Source organism: Erpetoichthys calabaricus, chromosome 1 (assembly GCF_900747795.2).
Source record: "Erpetoichthys calabaricus chromosome 1, fErpCal1.3, whole genome shotgun sequence".
Lineage (NCBI taxonomy): Eukaryota > Metazoa > Chordata > Cladistia > Polypteriformes > Polypteridae > Erpetoichthys > Erpetoichthys calabaricus.
The window spans coordinates 269,466,016-269,482,898 of NC_041394.2; the positions used below are offsets into that span (position 1 = coordinate 269,466,016).

Genomic DNA, 16,883 nt, shown 5'->3' on the forward strand with positions numbered 1-16,883 from the left:
TTTCTTTTATTTCATCATTTTGTAACTATCTTCCCCGTGTTTTCTGTTAGTGTAATTGCTGCCTATTTGTGTGTTTTAATGGTGCAGGACCAGCTAAATCTGTAGGTCTACTGCCACTTGAAGAGAAACCCAAGGCCAATAAGGTCTTATTGCTGAGGCCAGGAATCTTACCCTCTTTGTTACTGGTCCCATTGTTTATTAGAGTTTATTAGGTTTTGTTTGCTATAATTATGTTTCTTCTCTTTTTTTTGCTTTGTTCATTATTATGAGAGCTTTTGCTTTTAGTTTACTTTACATTTTTGTGTTCTCCTTCCTTTTCTGTTTCCTTTAAACAGTATTTTATAAAAGATTATTGCTTGGTTTCTGGTCTTGGCTTAGTTTTCTTGTTTTGGGGTTCATCCCATTATTTGTTAATTATTTTTTAAAAAGCCTTTTGTATTTTGGTCATTAACCTTGAATGACAAACTATAAAAAGTATTATTTTTTATGGTGGTACTTCATTGTTTAACTAGTTTTGTTATACGACTTACACACTTGATTGAGTGATTTTCCTAAATAAATTAATTATTTTGTAGAATTCCACAGTTTTTTCCCTTTGTGATGGACGGCTGGCAGCCCATCCCGGCCAACACATCCAGGCCACTAGATGGTGTCTTCCCTGCAGCATGGAGGTGCCCCGGATTTCTGCAGGGTACCATGGGAGATGGAGTTCGGCTTCACAGCCCTGCTGGGTGCCGTGGGTGCCACCGTGTAACGCTGCAGGGAGACGCAGAGATTTTTATTTTCCCTGTAGCCTGGAAGTACTCCCAAGTCACGGGGATGGAAGAACAGAATTACTTTCGGGCTGAAGAAAAATATAAGTCTTCATCTGACCCGGAAGTGCTATTAAATCACATGGATTGAAGGACAGGAGCACTTCTGGGTCAAGGACTATATAAAGGACTATGAGAGACCAGGCAAGCTGAGCCGGAGTTGGGTGGTAGTGTGACGGAGCTGCTGGGAGGAGAGGAGGATTATTTGTATTGTATTAGCGATTATTGATTTGTATATTGTGATGGTTGTGGTGCTTTGGGAGCACAATACTGGAAGAAGAAATAATTAAAAGAATTTCTGGTGCTTTTACTTGGTGTCCTGGACGTTTGTCTGTGGGGTTTGAGGAGCAACAGCACCCTCTATTGTCACACCTTCTATTCCAATTCTAACATCATTTCGAGTAGTGTTCTCTATTGAAGTTATCAGTAAATAAAGCATCCAGCAAAACCATTATATATTACCATATGGTGCCTGCCAAAACATAAATATCTTGTAGGAAGTGGCCTAAAACCTTCATAGGTGAAATATGCCAGAGCAGCTGGGATCACCAGGCTTCAAACAGTTCCCTTCTCAATCACAGCCACACTTAATCTGTCTGTTTGTTTTTTCTCACTCTAACATTCAAATAATCTTTTTTTATGTAAAAACAGATGAAACTGAAAATTATTCTTAAACTCAATTGACACATCTCCAGCAGTGAATGACCAAGTATTATTTTAACTGCATACATTAGTCTACACTAAAAACTGCTTTTTATGTTTCCTCTGGTTTTATTTCTAACCCTGTCTTATTTTTATGTCTCACTACTTATTCCATACTTAACATACTGTACCTCTAAAGATGGCTCAATAGCCATACATTTCAACTTCATTTTGTCTTTCTCTTTTTTTTAGCATGGAGTAAGCTTTAACCTTTAATTTTGATGATGTAGCCTTCCTTAAAAGTGATTTTTGTTTTACTCTTCTAATAAATAGTCAAACATTTTATCTTGCAGTTCTGGCCTCTAATCTTTTTTATTTGTTTCTGAAAGGTCCTCTCAAAGTGTGTCATTTACTTCACTGTCCATTCACTTAACATAATCTGCATTTTGTAACTAAAATATGTAACCAGTAAATATAATGTGTAAATATAACCCTATATTTTCAGAAACATTAGAAAGCAGGTTTACTATTCTGGAAACTGTTTTTATAATTAATTGGTATAATTCAAAGGTTTTTTGATAAAATATTAGTTATTTCAAATAAGTAGGTTACTGTGTGCAGACCCCTGCGACCCTGTGTTCGGATTCAGCGGGTTGGAAAACGGATGGATGGATGGATGGAGGTTACTGTGTAATTCATGTGGACTGGTAATATTAAATAGTATAATTAACTGCTTGTCATTCACAGTGCTCCATGAAATAAGCTTTCCTGTCCAACTCTTTACTCAAAATCTCTAATGGTTTTAGTCATCTTCATATGGATACTCTCTAAAATGTCAGCTGAGATTGAGTATTATTTTAGTTAACTTTACCGCATACAATAGGTCTGGAGAAAGTTAATAAGGAACTGGTTAACTGCAATGATTTATAGTTAGAGTAGTTTCACTAACCCAAACCCTGCCGCTTTACTGCACCCTTTACAATCTTACCACGCTGTTTATTATTTTTTTTCAGAAGATATTTAATTTGTACAACTGCCTTTTTTCTCATTTTAGCCAAGTAGCTTTAGGTTTACTGTAAGTTGTGCTCCATCTACTGGATGGCTGAGATTATAGCCGCAGTGTTTGATGTAAATGTGCAGATGTTTTCCTTTTTATTGAATCGGATCAAGTCAAACTTTACTGAAGGAAACTGCTTAGTAAATAAGGAAAAAATTTGAATAATAAGGGAAGAAGTGCAATGTTTCATCAAGAAAAAATGTCACAAAGTGTTTGTGATATGTGTATGGCTTTGTCTGTAAGTAATACAGTAAATTATACAGAATTCATTGTCTTCCTTCTAGCAAACAATGGGTGGAATCCTAAGTGATGGCTGCTGTATAAGATACTGTATGTAAGAAAAGTGTAAATGATTTAGAGAATATTAATATAAAGCCAATATAGAAATATAAACCAGGAATATTTCAGTTAATTATTCAAGGGTCTTGACATATATTAGTCTATTCATCCATAACATGGGGCAAAACATTTTGTAAGAAGAAATCAGGGATCAGATTAGAGGATTAATTTAAATGTCTTTTTTAATTTACAGTAGGACACCACACAAAACTTTTACAATGTACAGCATGTAAATGTTAACCTGATAATTAATCAATCTTTACTTTAAAGCCTTTTTTAATCATTATAATTTCTTGAAAACAATACTTTTAGATTAGCAGGAACTGAATGCAATGTAGTAAGAATCAACATAAGATTTTATCTTCCACACTTCAATTTCACGTTCTTAGTCAATAAGCCATATTTACTATTGTTGCTACTTAACAATTGAATATAACTAAAAATAAATAAAAAAGGATAATTGAATATATATATATATATATTTACTGTATCATATAATCTGTATATTCAATGTGAATGTTATCTGTAAGTTGAATTGTTTTTTTAAAATACATACCATTCACTTGTTGGCCATGACATTGTTGAACCGCATTGCCATGTCGAATATCTTGCCTACGGAATCGTCTGAAAGAAAAATGTATTCTTATTTCACTTCATGACAATTATTGATAGGCAGTTACAGTAAATGTCATCATGTAATCTCTCAAAATAATAGCAGCGGAAAAAAAAACTGAATCAAACTCCTCATTTAGATAAGTCAAAGAGTTTTTCTTTCAAAACACTGTGGCTCCCCATGATGCTATAATAGAAAAAGTGATTTGAAAAAAAGGGTGCCTACATTGTAGATTGTGCCTTGCTAAAAAGCATTTTTTGTAGTCTGCGCCATTTGCCCACAGAAGTTGAAAGGTATTTGCTTTCAAATTCTAAATTGTACATTATGTATCAACTACTGTTTACAACAAAAAGCTTGCAACAAATACCTCATAGACTTCATTAGTCCATTTGTTGTGGTGGGTGTCATTTAACTATTTTTTTGAATTATGCACAATTTGTTCGTTATAGTGACTGTTTTTTTTTTCCATTAAGAAAATGCTGTATTTCATCGCCACAGGAAGGTTTAAAAGCCATTGTTTTCCATACAAATTATTAAAATAAAAACCTTTTCCCAGATATTTCTCTTGTTTAATTTATGAACATTAATAATTTTCTTAATTACACTTTATTGTACATTGCTGTTACACAACAATAGTAGCCTGCATAGATGAACATTTGCTACTTAAGGGTGAGATGTTAGACAAAAGCAGAAAAAATGCGAGACAGATGTATAAAGGCATTAGCTTGCAAATTCCTATCAATTCATTCATTTCCAAACCTGGTAGAATCAGCTGTGAGACAGACACCAATTCTGTGAATCATATTTATCTGACACATTGAGATAAGTTCTTTCTATTTTATATGCAATATGCATTACATTTTTTAAATTAATTGACTGATTCGACTGTGTTTAATATTTCACATGTTGAGCAATTCCACATTATAAGGAAACAGCATCGTGCTGAACAATGAAAATTTAAAGGTGCTAAATATTTTTAATGAACAGCCAACTTAATGCATGTATTCCTGTTTTCTATACGCAACAGGGTGAAACTTTATTGAACCTGTGAAAGCAATTGAACAGCAGGGTACCTTTTAGTGAGTGTTCCGGCTGGGAAATATCTGGAGCATGACACCCCATCCCATGCACAGTAGGGGTCCCTGGCAAGACAGCAGTCAGAGCATGCTGTTCCATACATATCACACTGATGGAGCTTTACTTGAGCTACAGCAGATTCAGATCCTATATACAGTTGTTGCTGTTAGGAAAAAAAACAGAATATATTAAATATTTCATCTATTTTATAACAAAATCAATTGAACAAGTTTTAAATGCCCTCAAAGACATTTATCACATTTAATGTTTTGAAAAGAAGGCTATATATTTTCTCACCATGCTTATTTTATAGAATCAAAAAGCAGATTGAATACTGTTAAAATTACCTCTTTTAATAAGTTAACCTTATAACTTTAGGGTAATCACAGCATAGCATCATGTGCTGATGCTTGAAAGAGAAAGACAATCTATACCTTTTAGTTTGGGAATTCCTTGGAGTCAGTGACCACAACTTTTGCTTCTTTCTCCTGCCAGTTCATTTTTCTGCATCTCACTTACAGACCAGAGACTCAGTGCAGATATCATGTCAGGGGATTTTGAATTCCATCCTGAGATTATTTTCTGGCCAATCCTGCTTTTGTGGGCAGTGGAAGCCTAATTTTTGTTGCATTTCTGAGTCTAGTGTAGCCTTGAAGGAACCAGGTCCCAAGGAAGCTAGTTTATTTTAAAGACTTTGTTCAGTTTAGTTCATTCCAATTCAGGACCTGATGCAATCTTTTAAAACTGTGACTTGTTTTTTTGTAAATTGTATAAATTTTTCTGCTCCCCCGTTTGTTCTTTTTGTATGATTTTTGTATTGTTTTTAATTTTGTCCCAGTCCTTTCTCCCTCATTGTCTAAAAGTTTGCCTTTTACTTTAGGAGTCCTGTTTAAAACCATTAATTATTGAGACATTAGTTCATTTTCTGCATTGTCATTTGGCTTGTCTAGTTTAGACTTTTGCTATTATGAAAAATCATCCATCCATCCATCCATTTTCCAACCCGCTGAATCCGAACACAGGGTCACGGGGGTCTGCTGGAGCCAATCCCAGCCAACACAGGGCACAAGGCAGGAAACAATCCTGGGCAGGGTGCCAACCCACCGCAGGACACACACAAACACACCCACACACCAACCACACACTAGGGCCAATTTAGAATCGCCAATCCACCTAACCTGCATGTCTCTGGACTGTGGGAGGAAACCGGAGCGCCCGGAGGAAACCCACGCAGACACGGGGAGAACATGCAAACTCCACGCAGGGAGGACCCGGGAAGTGAACCCGGGTCCCCAGATCTCCCAACTGCGAGGCAGCAGCGCTACCCACTGCGCCACCGTACCGCCCTATGAAAAATCAGGATACCTTAAAATATTTAATCTATTCTACCACAAAGGCAATGTAAAATTTCATAAATACATTCAAGGGAAGATTTTTGAAGGCTTTATATTATTTCATTATAGATTTATATGATTTCATCATAGATTTTATATGTTGTTTATTTGAGTAGTCTTGGTTTTTTTAACTGTCTGTTGCCTTGTTCAGTATTTAGTTTGTTATTTTTTGATTACTTTATTTATAGAATTTGTTTTTTATTTTGTAATTTTGTTTCTTTTGAGTGGCTGGACCAGGCCAAGGGGTCATCCGCGTAACACCTGGCTGCGGCAGATAGAGGGTCATTTCCGGAGGGTAGGACTGGACTGTGTGTCTGCCTGGGGGGTTGCCAACCAGGATCATGTGGTGGGTATGGCAACACCCTGTACCAGTGCATGCTCCCCAGCTTGACTTGACTTGTTTCTTTTGAGATCTTTTTGAATCTTTTGATTTTGTTGGACTCTTAAATGTAATACATCCCCATGATGTCTATCTATCTATCTATCTATCTATCTATCTATCTATCTATCTATCTATCTATCTATCTATCTATCTATCTATCTATCTATCTATCTATCTATCTATCTATCTATCTATCTATCTATTGACTCTCTTTGACTCAGAGTGTCAGTTCTGACTCCAATGGCTCCTGCTGAATTGACTGTTCTCTGGTCCACTGGAGGAATCTGCTTTGAATCTTTCCTATAGGTTGCTCTAGATCTTATGCTCTGTTGCACCACTTAATTATGGTTCTGAATGGGTGTAAAGTATGAGTCTAAGCTTTGCCATTGAAAAAATTTTAAAAGTGCATACAAAGTCCAAAGGATGTTGCAAATTATGATAGGTTCTAGACCATACACAAATTTAGGTTTTTCATCACAGGAACAAGGACACCTTGCATGAATCTTGAACACACACAGATTCATGTACAGCTTTTCATAGGCTACATTAATTCTGGTCTACAAGCTTATAAACTCTATGAATAACTAATAAAAAATAAGTTAGTTTGTTCAAGAAATCTCAGTTTTGCTGGATTGAGTCACTAAATTGTATTTCAAATACAGAAAAATTTTCAAGGGATGACATCAGCATATAATACTGTAAATCAATCTGTGGCATCCACTTTGGACTTTAAATACTAAAGCAGAAAAATTTCAGACATGCAGTGTCTTTTTGTGTCTTGCTGCCATATACTTATTTGTTTTATTAAATGCCACCTCCATTTTAGCTACTTTAAAATGCATTTTACTTTTGACTTCCTGGTAAGACATGCAATCTGAAAGACGTTCGCTAAGCATATTCTGACAAGCTATATCAAGAGAAAACAGATATTTGTTTTGCTATTTACTACATCTAAACAGTGGCAACAAAATTATTAGTAAAACCTTTCTTTGAACTCATGGCTACTGTTTACACCCATAACAATAATTTTAATAGCAACTGTAGTGGCCAAAAGGTATTAAATGCACCATTGACAGTTTTAGCAATGGCCTTCACTGGTCAACTATTTTCTGCTGTTATTTCTACATCAAACACAAATTATGTTTCAGGAGATTCATTAGGGTACTCCCATCAAGCAATGTAATTCCATGTAAAATGAAAAATAAGTTTGAGCAGATAAATTTTTCTTCATATTTCTATTTCCCAGCTGCAGATACTACCCAAGACAGGCCTAAACCAAATCATGTTTAAAAGTGAGTTATACCAACCTTAACTTTCCATATTATGGCTCTGGCAAATTTCTGTCAACTAGACAGATCTTCATGACTATATAATACATTCAGTTAAGTGGTTATATTTTTAAACACAAAATTATTTTTTACATTTGTAACACAGAAAGGTTAAGTGACTTCCTTGGGGTCACATTGTCACTCAGTGGAACAAACGGAACCAATAATACTATGGGTTAAGCTCCAGTGTCTTAAGCATTTCATCATATTGTCTAATCATGAAAAAGATGAAAAGCCGCATTATGCAAGTGTATAATAATATACACAGACAACCTCAGCTGGGATTAAGCCTTAAAAGAGTCAAGTTATTTCAGGGAATGCCAAAAGTCCATCTCCAACAAATGTAAAGCATTTTTAATTAATCCTTGTGTGGCCTCCTCTGTAAACAGCGATCAATGGTTAATCGGTTTAGTTTAAAAATTCAGTTTTATACAAATTAAGACTGTGGCAGTAAACAGATCTTTCAACAGTACATCTTGCTTATTAGGTACAGTATATAGTATCATCATGCAGAAGCTAGGAGCTGACTGATGCTCCAAAACGTGAGGCCTGAGTAAGGTACTAGGATATAGCATAAACTAATGTTAGATTTATACATACAGCAAATATTTATGCATGAATAAACAGGATAAATTGTTTAATAAACATACATTGCAAAGCATCATGGTATACTGTATGTACGTAGGTTTAGTCCTGCAACATGAGGTGACCCCTTAACTAATAACTTTGTGAACTGTTTAAAGTTAAACAACCATCAAGTGTTTTTTGAAAATTCAACTGACTCGATAACCTGCAAAATAACTCCATCAGTTTCATTAGATTGTATTTTACACCCATCCTTAGCAACATGCGCCACCACAAAGTATTTTATACAGTAACAAGAATGTTTGTGCTGCAAAGCATTAATATCAGAATACTGAGATATAAATGTGTGGTAAAGTTTTGCTTCAAGGTTAAAAGACAATGCAGCTTTAAATATGAATCATGGTATTGAAATATAATACTGCTACTACTAGTAGTAATAATAATATTAATAGATGATATATAGTATATTAAATTGCTTTTTGAAATGGGATATCAGCGATGTCCAAAATAATAAGTAAAGAAAGAAAGAAAGAAAGAAAGAAAGAAAGAAAGAAAGAAAGAAAGAAAGAAAGAAAGAAAGAAAGAAAGAAAGAAGTATGCCTTAATACTGTTTAACACCAGTTGCATTCAGAGAGCCCTCAAAAAAGTTTGGCTGCAGGACTTTATTAATTTCAAATCATTTTCAGTACAGCACATAAAAATGTTCAGCAATTATAGTCCTGTAATGCCTCTGGGTTTACATACAGCTGTAATAATATATTAAAAAGAAAAGTAATTTAAAGGAATGTAAAGTTGCCTGTTCAGTCTTTTTCATTGGCTCTCCTTTTATTCATAAGCAACGTTACTCTTTCTGAGTACAATTTTAAAACCAACATTCAGTACATTTGAAAGCATATTATTCTTATCACAATGACAATTAAAAATCCTTGAATTGTCCTTTCAGTTTTTTTTTTCAGTAAAATATAAACTGATTTTTTCAGTTAACACTTGAATCTCACACACATTGTTCATTTTTGTGTTTCTATGGTTACCAAGTAAAAAAATAAAATGTTTTTTGTATTGCAGTGTTCTGTACATATTAATGATCTTTATACAGGAATGGGCAAAAGTAGGTTTACAGCTGGGAGTATGCGAAACACATAATATATTCTTGTATTATTATTTATTTATTAATTATTGTATAATTTCTTTGTATTATTTGTCATCTTCTTCTTAAAGTCATTGAGTTAATAAAGCTACTGTAATAATCATAACCTGCATGTGTTTTTCCATACGAAAAACTTTTGCCCACCGTATATAGTGACATGTTTTTTTACAGTATATCCAATAGCCTCATAGTTGAAGGTCTATGATTGTCTAAAACAATTACATCTGTAGTTGTATCATTTACAAAACAATGCCTTACAAATAAATCAAGGAAGGTATGTTAGGTATGCATGTTAATTATCACTATCATTGGGTATCATGATAACAAATTAACAATTTTAAGTTACTAATTGTAATTACAATATTTTGTTTATATGTAGTATATGCACAGATAGCTAATTTGATTAATGTTGATTTCTCTGCCATCAGTATCAATAATGAAATCATTTTTTGCCTGTCCAATTGTGAGATATTTGACATAAGTTCTAATTTGATGCAGCTTACTTTGTAGCATGTCATTCATTGTCTATTGTGAACATTGTACAAATGATATATTTTGGCATACCTAGACCAAGATCAATTAATCAGTCTTACCCATCAAGAGTGAAAGGTTCATATTATACTTAGTACTAGGGTGTTGTACCATGTTTGCCATTATGAATGTAGAGAAAAGCTAAGCAAAATGACACCTTTTATTGGCTAACTAAAAAGATTACAATATGCAAGCTTTCGAGGCAACTCAGGCCCCTTCTTCAGGCATCTGCTTGGCTTTTCTCTATATTATACTTAGAAATGACTCTCTCTGCATATTTACTTTTAGAAAGCATTTTCACATACAGTATTCTACAAATGATTATTAAATGCATTTCTGAAATACACATCATTCCATTTGTTTTTTCGAATTAGACACCATGTTGGTAGCACAGTGTGAATTTGAATATGTTATTTTTGGATATACTGTATATAGCAGGACAAATGAAAAATGTAAAAATACTTTCCTACCCTTTTGACAGAAATTTCCATTGACAGAATCGGCACTGGCACCTATCATAAAGAAAAATGCAGTTTAGTATAAAAATGAATGCATATTTCCATTTAAAAGCAATGCCAATTATACTGGTATCATTTCTGTTATAACATGCAGAAAATAAATTTATCATAAGACATATTTTTAAAGATAAGCAAGTATTATTCTATTCTTTGGTATGACAATAAAGTAATTTATTCCACCCATCAGCCATCTTTTCAATGTTGGAACTGCATTAAAAATTAAGGTTCTGCAATATTACATGATATTTCCAGCCTATTTTCAGTTTAAATATAGAATTGAAGATGAACATTTATCTCAATATGTGCATACTGAGCAGAAACAGTTCTCTGTTGTATAACTAAGAAAGCGTACGTTGTTAGGTGACGGGGATTTGAACCGGCAACCTTTTGGATACCAGCCCAGATTCTTAGCCTCAGAGCCACCACTCTGCCCCAATATTTTTGGCAATATGGTTACAGTATATATTAAATATCAAAATAAATCTGAGGCAGACTCTTTAGAAATGCACTTGTGGTTGATATTTTCATATAAACATTGAAAAACAATGGTGTCCGATGATACTGTTTTTTTTCTGCTGCTGCCTGACATCTCCATCATATTAGATTGAAGATTCCAGCAAGCATATTGTGTAAGAGTTGAATTTGAACCCTGGTCCAATGTGCACCTAGCATGTGTCTGAGTCTCATATCCTTCTGAACTTATGCTTAAAAGCTGATGCTGTTATTTTATTATTCACTATGATAAATGTATTTCTTGTTATTTTATATAACCCCTTAAGAGAAAATGTTATATTTATAGCATAACTATTCTTCTATAGTACTAAGTTTCCTGTATTTGTAACCAGCTGGATCATAAAAAAAAATAGGCCATTGTTCTTTACTTTTTGGAAAACAAGATGTACATATAACCAATCATGTTAAACGTTTTCTAATTATGTAATGAATTCCTTTTTTGAATAGTGACCTAATCAATGAATTGTATACACATAGTGCAGAGGACACTTTTTTTCTCCGTAACATGTGGCTGACATGTAATGCACTTGTTACCTCTTGCGAGACTTAAATAAAGAATAACGATTGACACTTTCTCCTGCCTGTGTTTTATTACTCATATCGGGGCATTCCGGTGGAGGATGTCTGTATTCAAATTCTTTTCTTCCACAGTTTCTCTTCTAGTTTAAAAATTACATAAATTGATTAACTTTAAGAATATTTAAATGTGTGCTCTACAGAGGATTAACAGATGATGCATTAGTGGTACAAAAGTGACCAAATATGTAATATATGCACTTACCTTAAATATGTGAAGTTCTTCTAAAATGACTTCTTCCATAGTTTCACTTTCCTGGTTATATATCGTGATAACCTTTAATACAATTCCATTGTCTGGTGAAAAAACAAGCATTTTTTAATTTAAATGTATCTTAGTTTTTTTTTTTTTAATTTATTTATTTATTTTGCAGTGAGTGGTATTATTGTTTTCATGCGAAGCACATTTCTTTATCGTTGTACTTTCCTTCATGTCTTGCCAGCTAAAGTAGAAATGATAATCTGACATTTTACACTGCATCACACAAACATTTTAGACAAGATGGAAGTTCTCAATACAGTAAAAGACATGAGTATTCAATCTAATGGTCCCTAGCTCAGATATAAGTAAATGCACCGACAGGCAGCAAGAGACTCAACATCTGTTATAAAATGCTGATCAGTGCGTCTGTGATTTTTTTAGTTCTCTTGTGTACTGCTAAATTGCTTCTCTGTGTTAATGGAAATGGGATTTAAAACTGAGAAACTGTGTGAAGATAGTTTTCTGCCAGGCATGTCACAAAATGGTTTAATGTGTATTGTTTTATACCTATACCCTCCATCTACCCATGTTCATTATCTGCTTTGTCCAACTCAGTGTGTCACACAGGCCAGAGTCTATCCTGACGATGCAGAGCATAAGGGCAGAGACTAATCGTAGACAGGTCACCAGTGTTTCACAGGGCACAATCAATCACACACATATACTATCAATAACATTGGGCCAATTTAGGATTACCAATTAACCTAGCACAAATCAAAATACCTGTTCTGGCATTATGAGGATATGCAGACTCCTTAAACAGTGAATATGTCTGAGAAATGTTTTCTTTCACTGGTGAGAGATTCTGCCTTCTAACTGATTTTCTCATAAGCCTTCAAAAAACGTAGAAAAGTGCTTGATGATTATGTATTTCACAGATATCTGAAACACCCTATGTCAATGGCCAGTCTTTTAAGTATTTTAAATAATCTATTAAAATTCTTGATGCTCAAAATGTTTAAGCGTTGCTCTTAATTCTATGGCAATAAAATTGTTTTAAGCTTTTAGCCTTCATGTAGCTTAAGTCTTCATTACCACTAGACAAAACAAAAAGTTCTGCTGATAATGCTGTTTATGCTGTTTAGTTAAGTACCACCTTATCTATTAAAACACCTGGCATCAGCTTTCAATATGCACACATCTGACTGATCAATTTCAGTTTTAAATTCAATTACTCCAGAAAATTATTTTTCTTAAACTATGGGACATGAACACAAATCCTGCCATTTGCCACTTTGAACCTTCCTAAAAACAGGCCCAGTCTCATGCCAACCAACCATCCTCACCTCCTCGTAATTTTCTTTTTCTCTTAATTATTATCAGTTCTCGGAAAAGCTTGATCAAAGTATTCAGGCATGTTAACAATACTACCGTATTCACGTTAATCTAAAGGAATGACCTGCACCATTTCAGAAGTGGTTCAGGAAGAAAGATTGTACTGGAACATGCACTGATACATCGTGTTGCTGCATACACAACACAACAAACCACCTCTGGATCCCAGATTAGGGCCAAATGTACTGTGATTGTAATTTTACGCTAAACACTTTCACAATCACAAATAAAAGTCAAAAATGCAAATATTTCAATAATCATGGTTGATTTCTCAAACTTCTTTCTGCCTTTTTTCATTGTATCTGATTCTATTCATGTGAACAGAAATCAGACACATTTAGGTAAGACAGCTGACAGAAAAAGACAAGTGTCTCTCACATAACACAAGGCAAGCTGACTGAGTGAGGGTGCGGATTTGCTAAGTTGGCAATATGACAAGAAGTTCGTTGCCATGGCAGGTTGGAGTGTGCAGTGACCCAAAAGTTCAGTTTCTGGTTTAAAGTGGCTGTTCTAATTTCTGTGAATGATGAACCAGCAAACCAGAATGTGCCATTGTTTGGAGCTTGCATGATCATGTTTCAGACTCTTGAACTGTAGGAAATATATCGATGTTTAGACATTGCCCAGAACAGAGCTCACGTATGGATGGAGGACATCACTCCTTGCCTATGCCTAGGATACAACATCCCACACAAAGTTGGACAAGCAATCTGTAACAAACCTCCTCCCAGGGTGCATACGCCCCCTGCTGGATAAACACCTGTGTAAGCAGTTCAACTTACCTGTATGTCAGCAATGAACATGAAGGCTTTTCAAAGGTAGTACATCATGTAGCAACTGAAACATTACATATTTAAACAGCAGTCACTCGTCTATTTTTGTGCAACTACTACTCAAACCCTACTGATAGCTTTCTCTGTTACAGAAGATTATATCAAATTACCGCATATACTCGTGGATAAGTTCTCCCGTGGATAAGTCGGGACTTGATTTTATCGTATAATTTCTGGTATTTTATAACATTGGTCGTATAAGTCAAATGCGTAAAACCGAAGCTATTGGTCCAAGAGATTATGATATGCTAACACCCACCTGAGAGAGTAACCACGGAGCACACTGCCTTTTTTTCTATGTATTGTGCCTACATGACCACACAGTAATACCCAAATTATTCTGAAGCAACGTTTGCACTGTTTTGTGTTTTTTGTATGTCACACCCTCATACAACTTTATCATAAGAGCTTCCCTTATCTATGATGGAGCGTTCAATGAGAAGAAAATGTGAAGCTGGTTTTAAACTAAACGTCGTTGAAGTAGCAAAAGAAATTGGTAACTGTGCTGCTGCAACAAAATTCGATGCATCTGAGAAACTGGTATGAGATTGGACTAAACAAGGACTAAACGTTAGAAGCACTGCTGTAAATCAATAATTACAGGTCACTATTTCTCTAAAACAGTGCAAAACAAATGTTTATAGCATTAACTAAAATGTATATTACCTGTTCCCAAAAATAGCACGTTATACTGTCCATCTTCAGCTTCCACTCTGTCAGCTACTATCTGCTTGAGGTTGTATTTTCCATCTGTCTTCAGAAGAACAGGTCTTTTGTGTGTTGGAAAGATGGACTGGTACATTAATGGGTGAGAACGCACAAAGCGAACAACGTCATCTGGATAATCTTTGGAACTTGAGTACTGACCTCCATTCATTTTGCTAGCACACTAAAAAAGCAAATTAAAACAGTTAGTGAAAAGCCAGGCTGAAATGTTTTGTAATTTGAAGATGTACATATTGTAACAGTTGGGATGTACAGTATTTGAACAATGACATCCTTTATTGTGTATCGTATACATGAATGCTATTCAACCATTCCCAACCTAAAGAAGGCCAAGGAGGCCACAATAACAAAGTGACAAAGTTGTTATTATAATAAAAAAAATGTTTTCTTAGATCTCTCTTCTTCCAAACAGATGACATTTTACCATCCTTCCAACTCATACAGTAAATTCAAAGTTCAAGTTCAAAGTTTATTGTTGTGCACAGTAAGGAAACACGTTTCCCTGTACAATGACATTCTTTCTTTGCTGTCCACACCAAATGCCAATGGTTAAAAAACCAATATACAGTATAAAGATAAACATAAATAATAAGTAGCAAATAGATAATAAGTAACAAAGGCAGCATAAAGTATAAAAACAGAATAGAAGTATAAAGTGTAATGTGCAGGTAGGTGTGTGATGGACAAGTCAAATACAGTTGTGTGAGATAGATAGAATGAGGTGAACCATGGTTATAAACTCCAGTCAGTTATTTAGGAGTCTAATGGCCTTGGGTAGAAAGAGTTCTTTAGCCTGGAAGTCCTGCATTTAATATTTCTATACCTCCAGCCTGAGGGTAGAAGTGTGAACAGTTCGTGTTGGGGTCCCTGAGGATCGAGGCAATATCAAAAAAATCACTGGACAGAACATACCTTTTGCAACCTCCTGGATTAGGATGGGGCATAGGAGCCCCTAGGCCCAATCACATATCACCTAAATAGCCTCAGATGTCCCTGTAGCTCTGGAACTAAGATTGTAATAAAAGGACCTGACTTTATAATGTCGGTTGTATGAGACAAATGCGGAAAACTGAACCTATTGGTCCAAGAGATCAGGTTATCTGTCTGCTTCAATGAGGATTAGGGAGCCATGAATAACCGAAACTACTTCAATGCAGCAAGCTATTGAACTGAAGCTTTCAGCTCCTCACTGTCTTTTGCTTGTTCATTTTGAGACATCCTGTATAATTATAGGGCATACCTCCCCCTGTTGATATTGTCCCAGTGCTACATGCATTATTAAAAGTGTGATGTTCTCTGCTAGGGCATCGTAATACCCAATTCCTATGCTCTACACATAATAGGTTGCACTCTCGATCCCAAGTGGGTTCCTTTTGACAATAAGCTAGGAAAGCATGTTTATTTCAAAGTGCCATTACATTCCTTCTTGTGTTGTGTGGAAAACATACTAAACTAAACAAAACACTTATTGTTTCATAATAACAACAATATACTAAGTTAAAATTATTAGCATTAGCATTGTCTGCTGCTTCTGTCTACTGTAATATAAAAAGGGGTATTGTGCGCTTTTTCAGCAGGGTGATGGGTAAGGCTTGGTTGTGAGTTTAAGTGCAGTGCAACACAGGGGAAAATCAAAGGGTTGTTGTTTAACTCCTCCTCCTTTGTCTGCCTTTCTTCATAATTTATGCACTACAAACCCTGAACTAAGAGGAAGAGTCAGACATGACTGTGTTTATAATTACAACCCAGCAAGTAGTTCTCACAATTCTAGAATCCAATTGGACCCAAAAATAACAAATTATTGATTTGCGCAAGCAGAGACATTGATAGAGAGACAGTGTGGATGATGGAAGGGACAGCTAGAAATAACAACATGGTTATCATTTAAAAAACACATAAATCTTTGCTTTCTCTCCTTAACCCATCCTACAAATATACCTGGACAACACCGGTTGCTTCGGCTAATATTCTTTAAATGCCTGGCAGAAGAACTGAATAATATACACAGCATTAATTAACTGGAAATAAACAAGTTAAATACTTACTGTACCAGGTCTTGGAAATGGTACTTTTCCTTCATATGGTGTCCAGTGATATTCTGGTCCTTCCTTGTGAGCATATGGACCATTAAATGCTTCCCGAATTGCAGCCATATGATAGATACATACAGCATACCCTTGAAATACATTACTATGAAAAAAAGCAGGAAATGT

At 34.9% G+C, this 16,883-nt stretch overlaps 1 protein-coding gene across 1 annotated transcript in view; it reads right to left on the reverse strand.

The window, feature by feature from the left end:
- The window catches only part of sema3e (sema domain, immunoglobulin domain (Ig), short basic domain, secreted, (semaphorin) 3E), a 161,151-nt gene that overhangs the window by 15,437 nt on the left and 128,831 nt on the right, over positions 1–16,883 (reverse strand). The window contains exons 10-15 of the mRNA XM_028814961.2: positions 16,716–16,860; positions 14,611–14,833; positions 11,720–11,811; positions 10,378–10,419; positions 4,537–4,703; positions 3,407–3,474 (exon numbers count right to left, since the gene is read on the reverse strand). Coding sequence (XP_028670794.1) covers positions 3,407–3,474; positions 4,537–4,703; positions 10,378–10,419; positions 11,720–11,811; positions 14,611–14,833; positions 16,716–16,860 — 737 coding nt within the window. The remainder of the gene's footprint in view (positions 1–3,406; positions 3,475–4,536; positions 4,704–10,377; positions 10,420–11,719; positions 11,812–14,610; positions 14,834–16,715; positions 16,861–16,883) is intronic.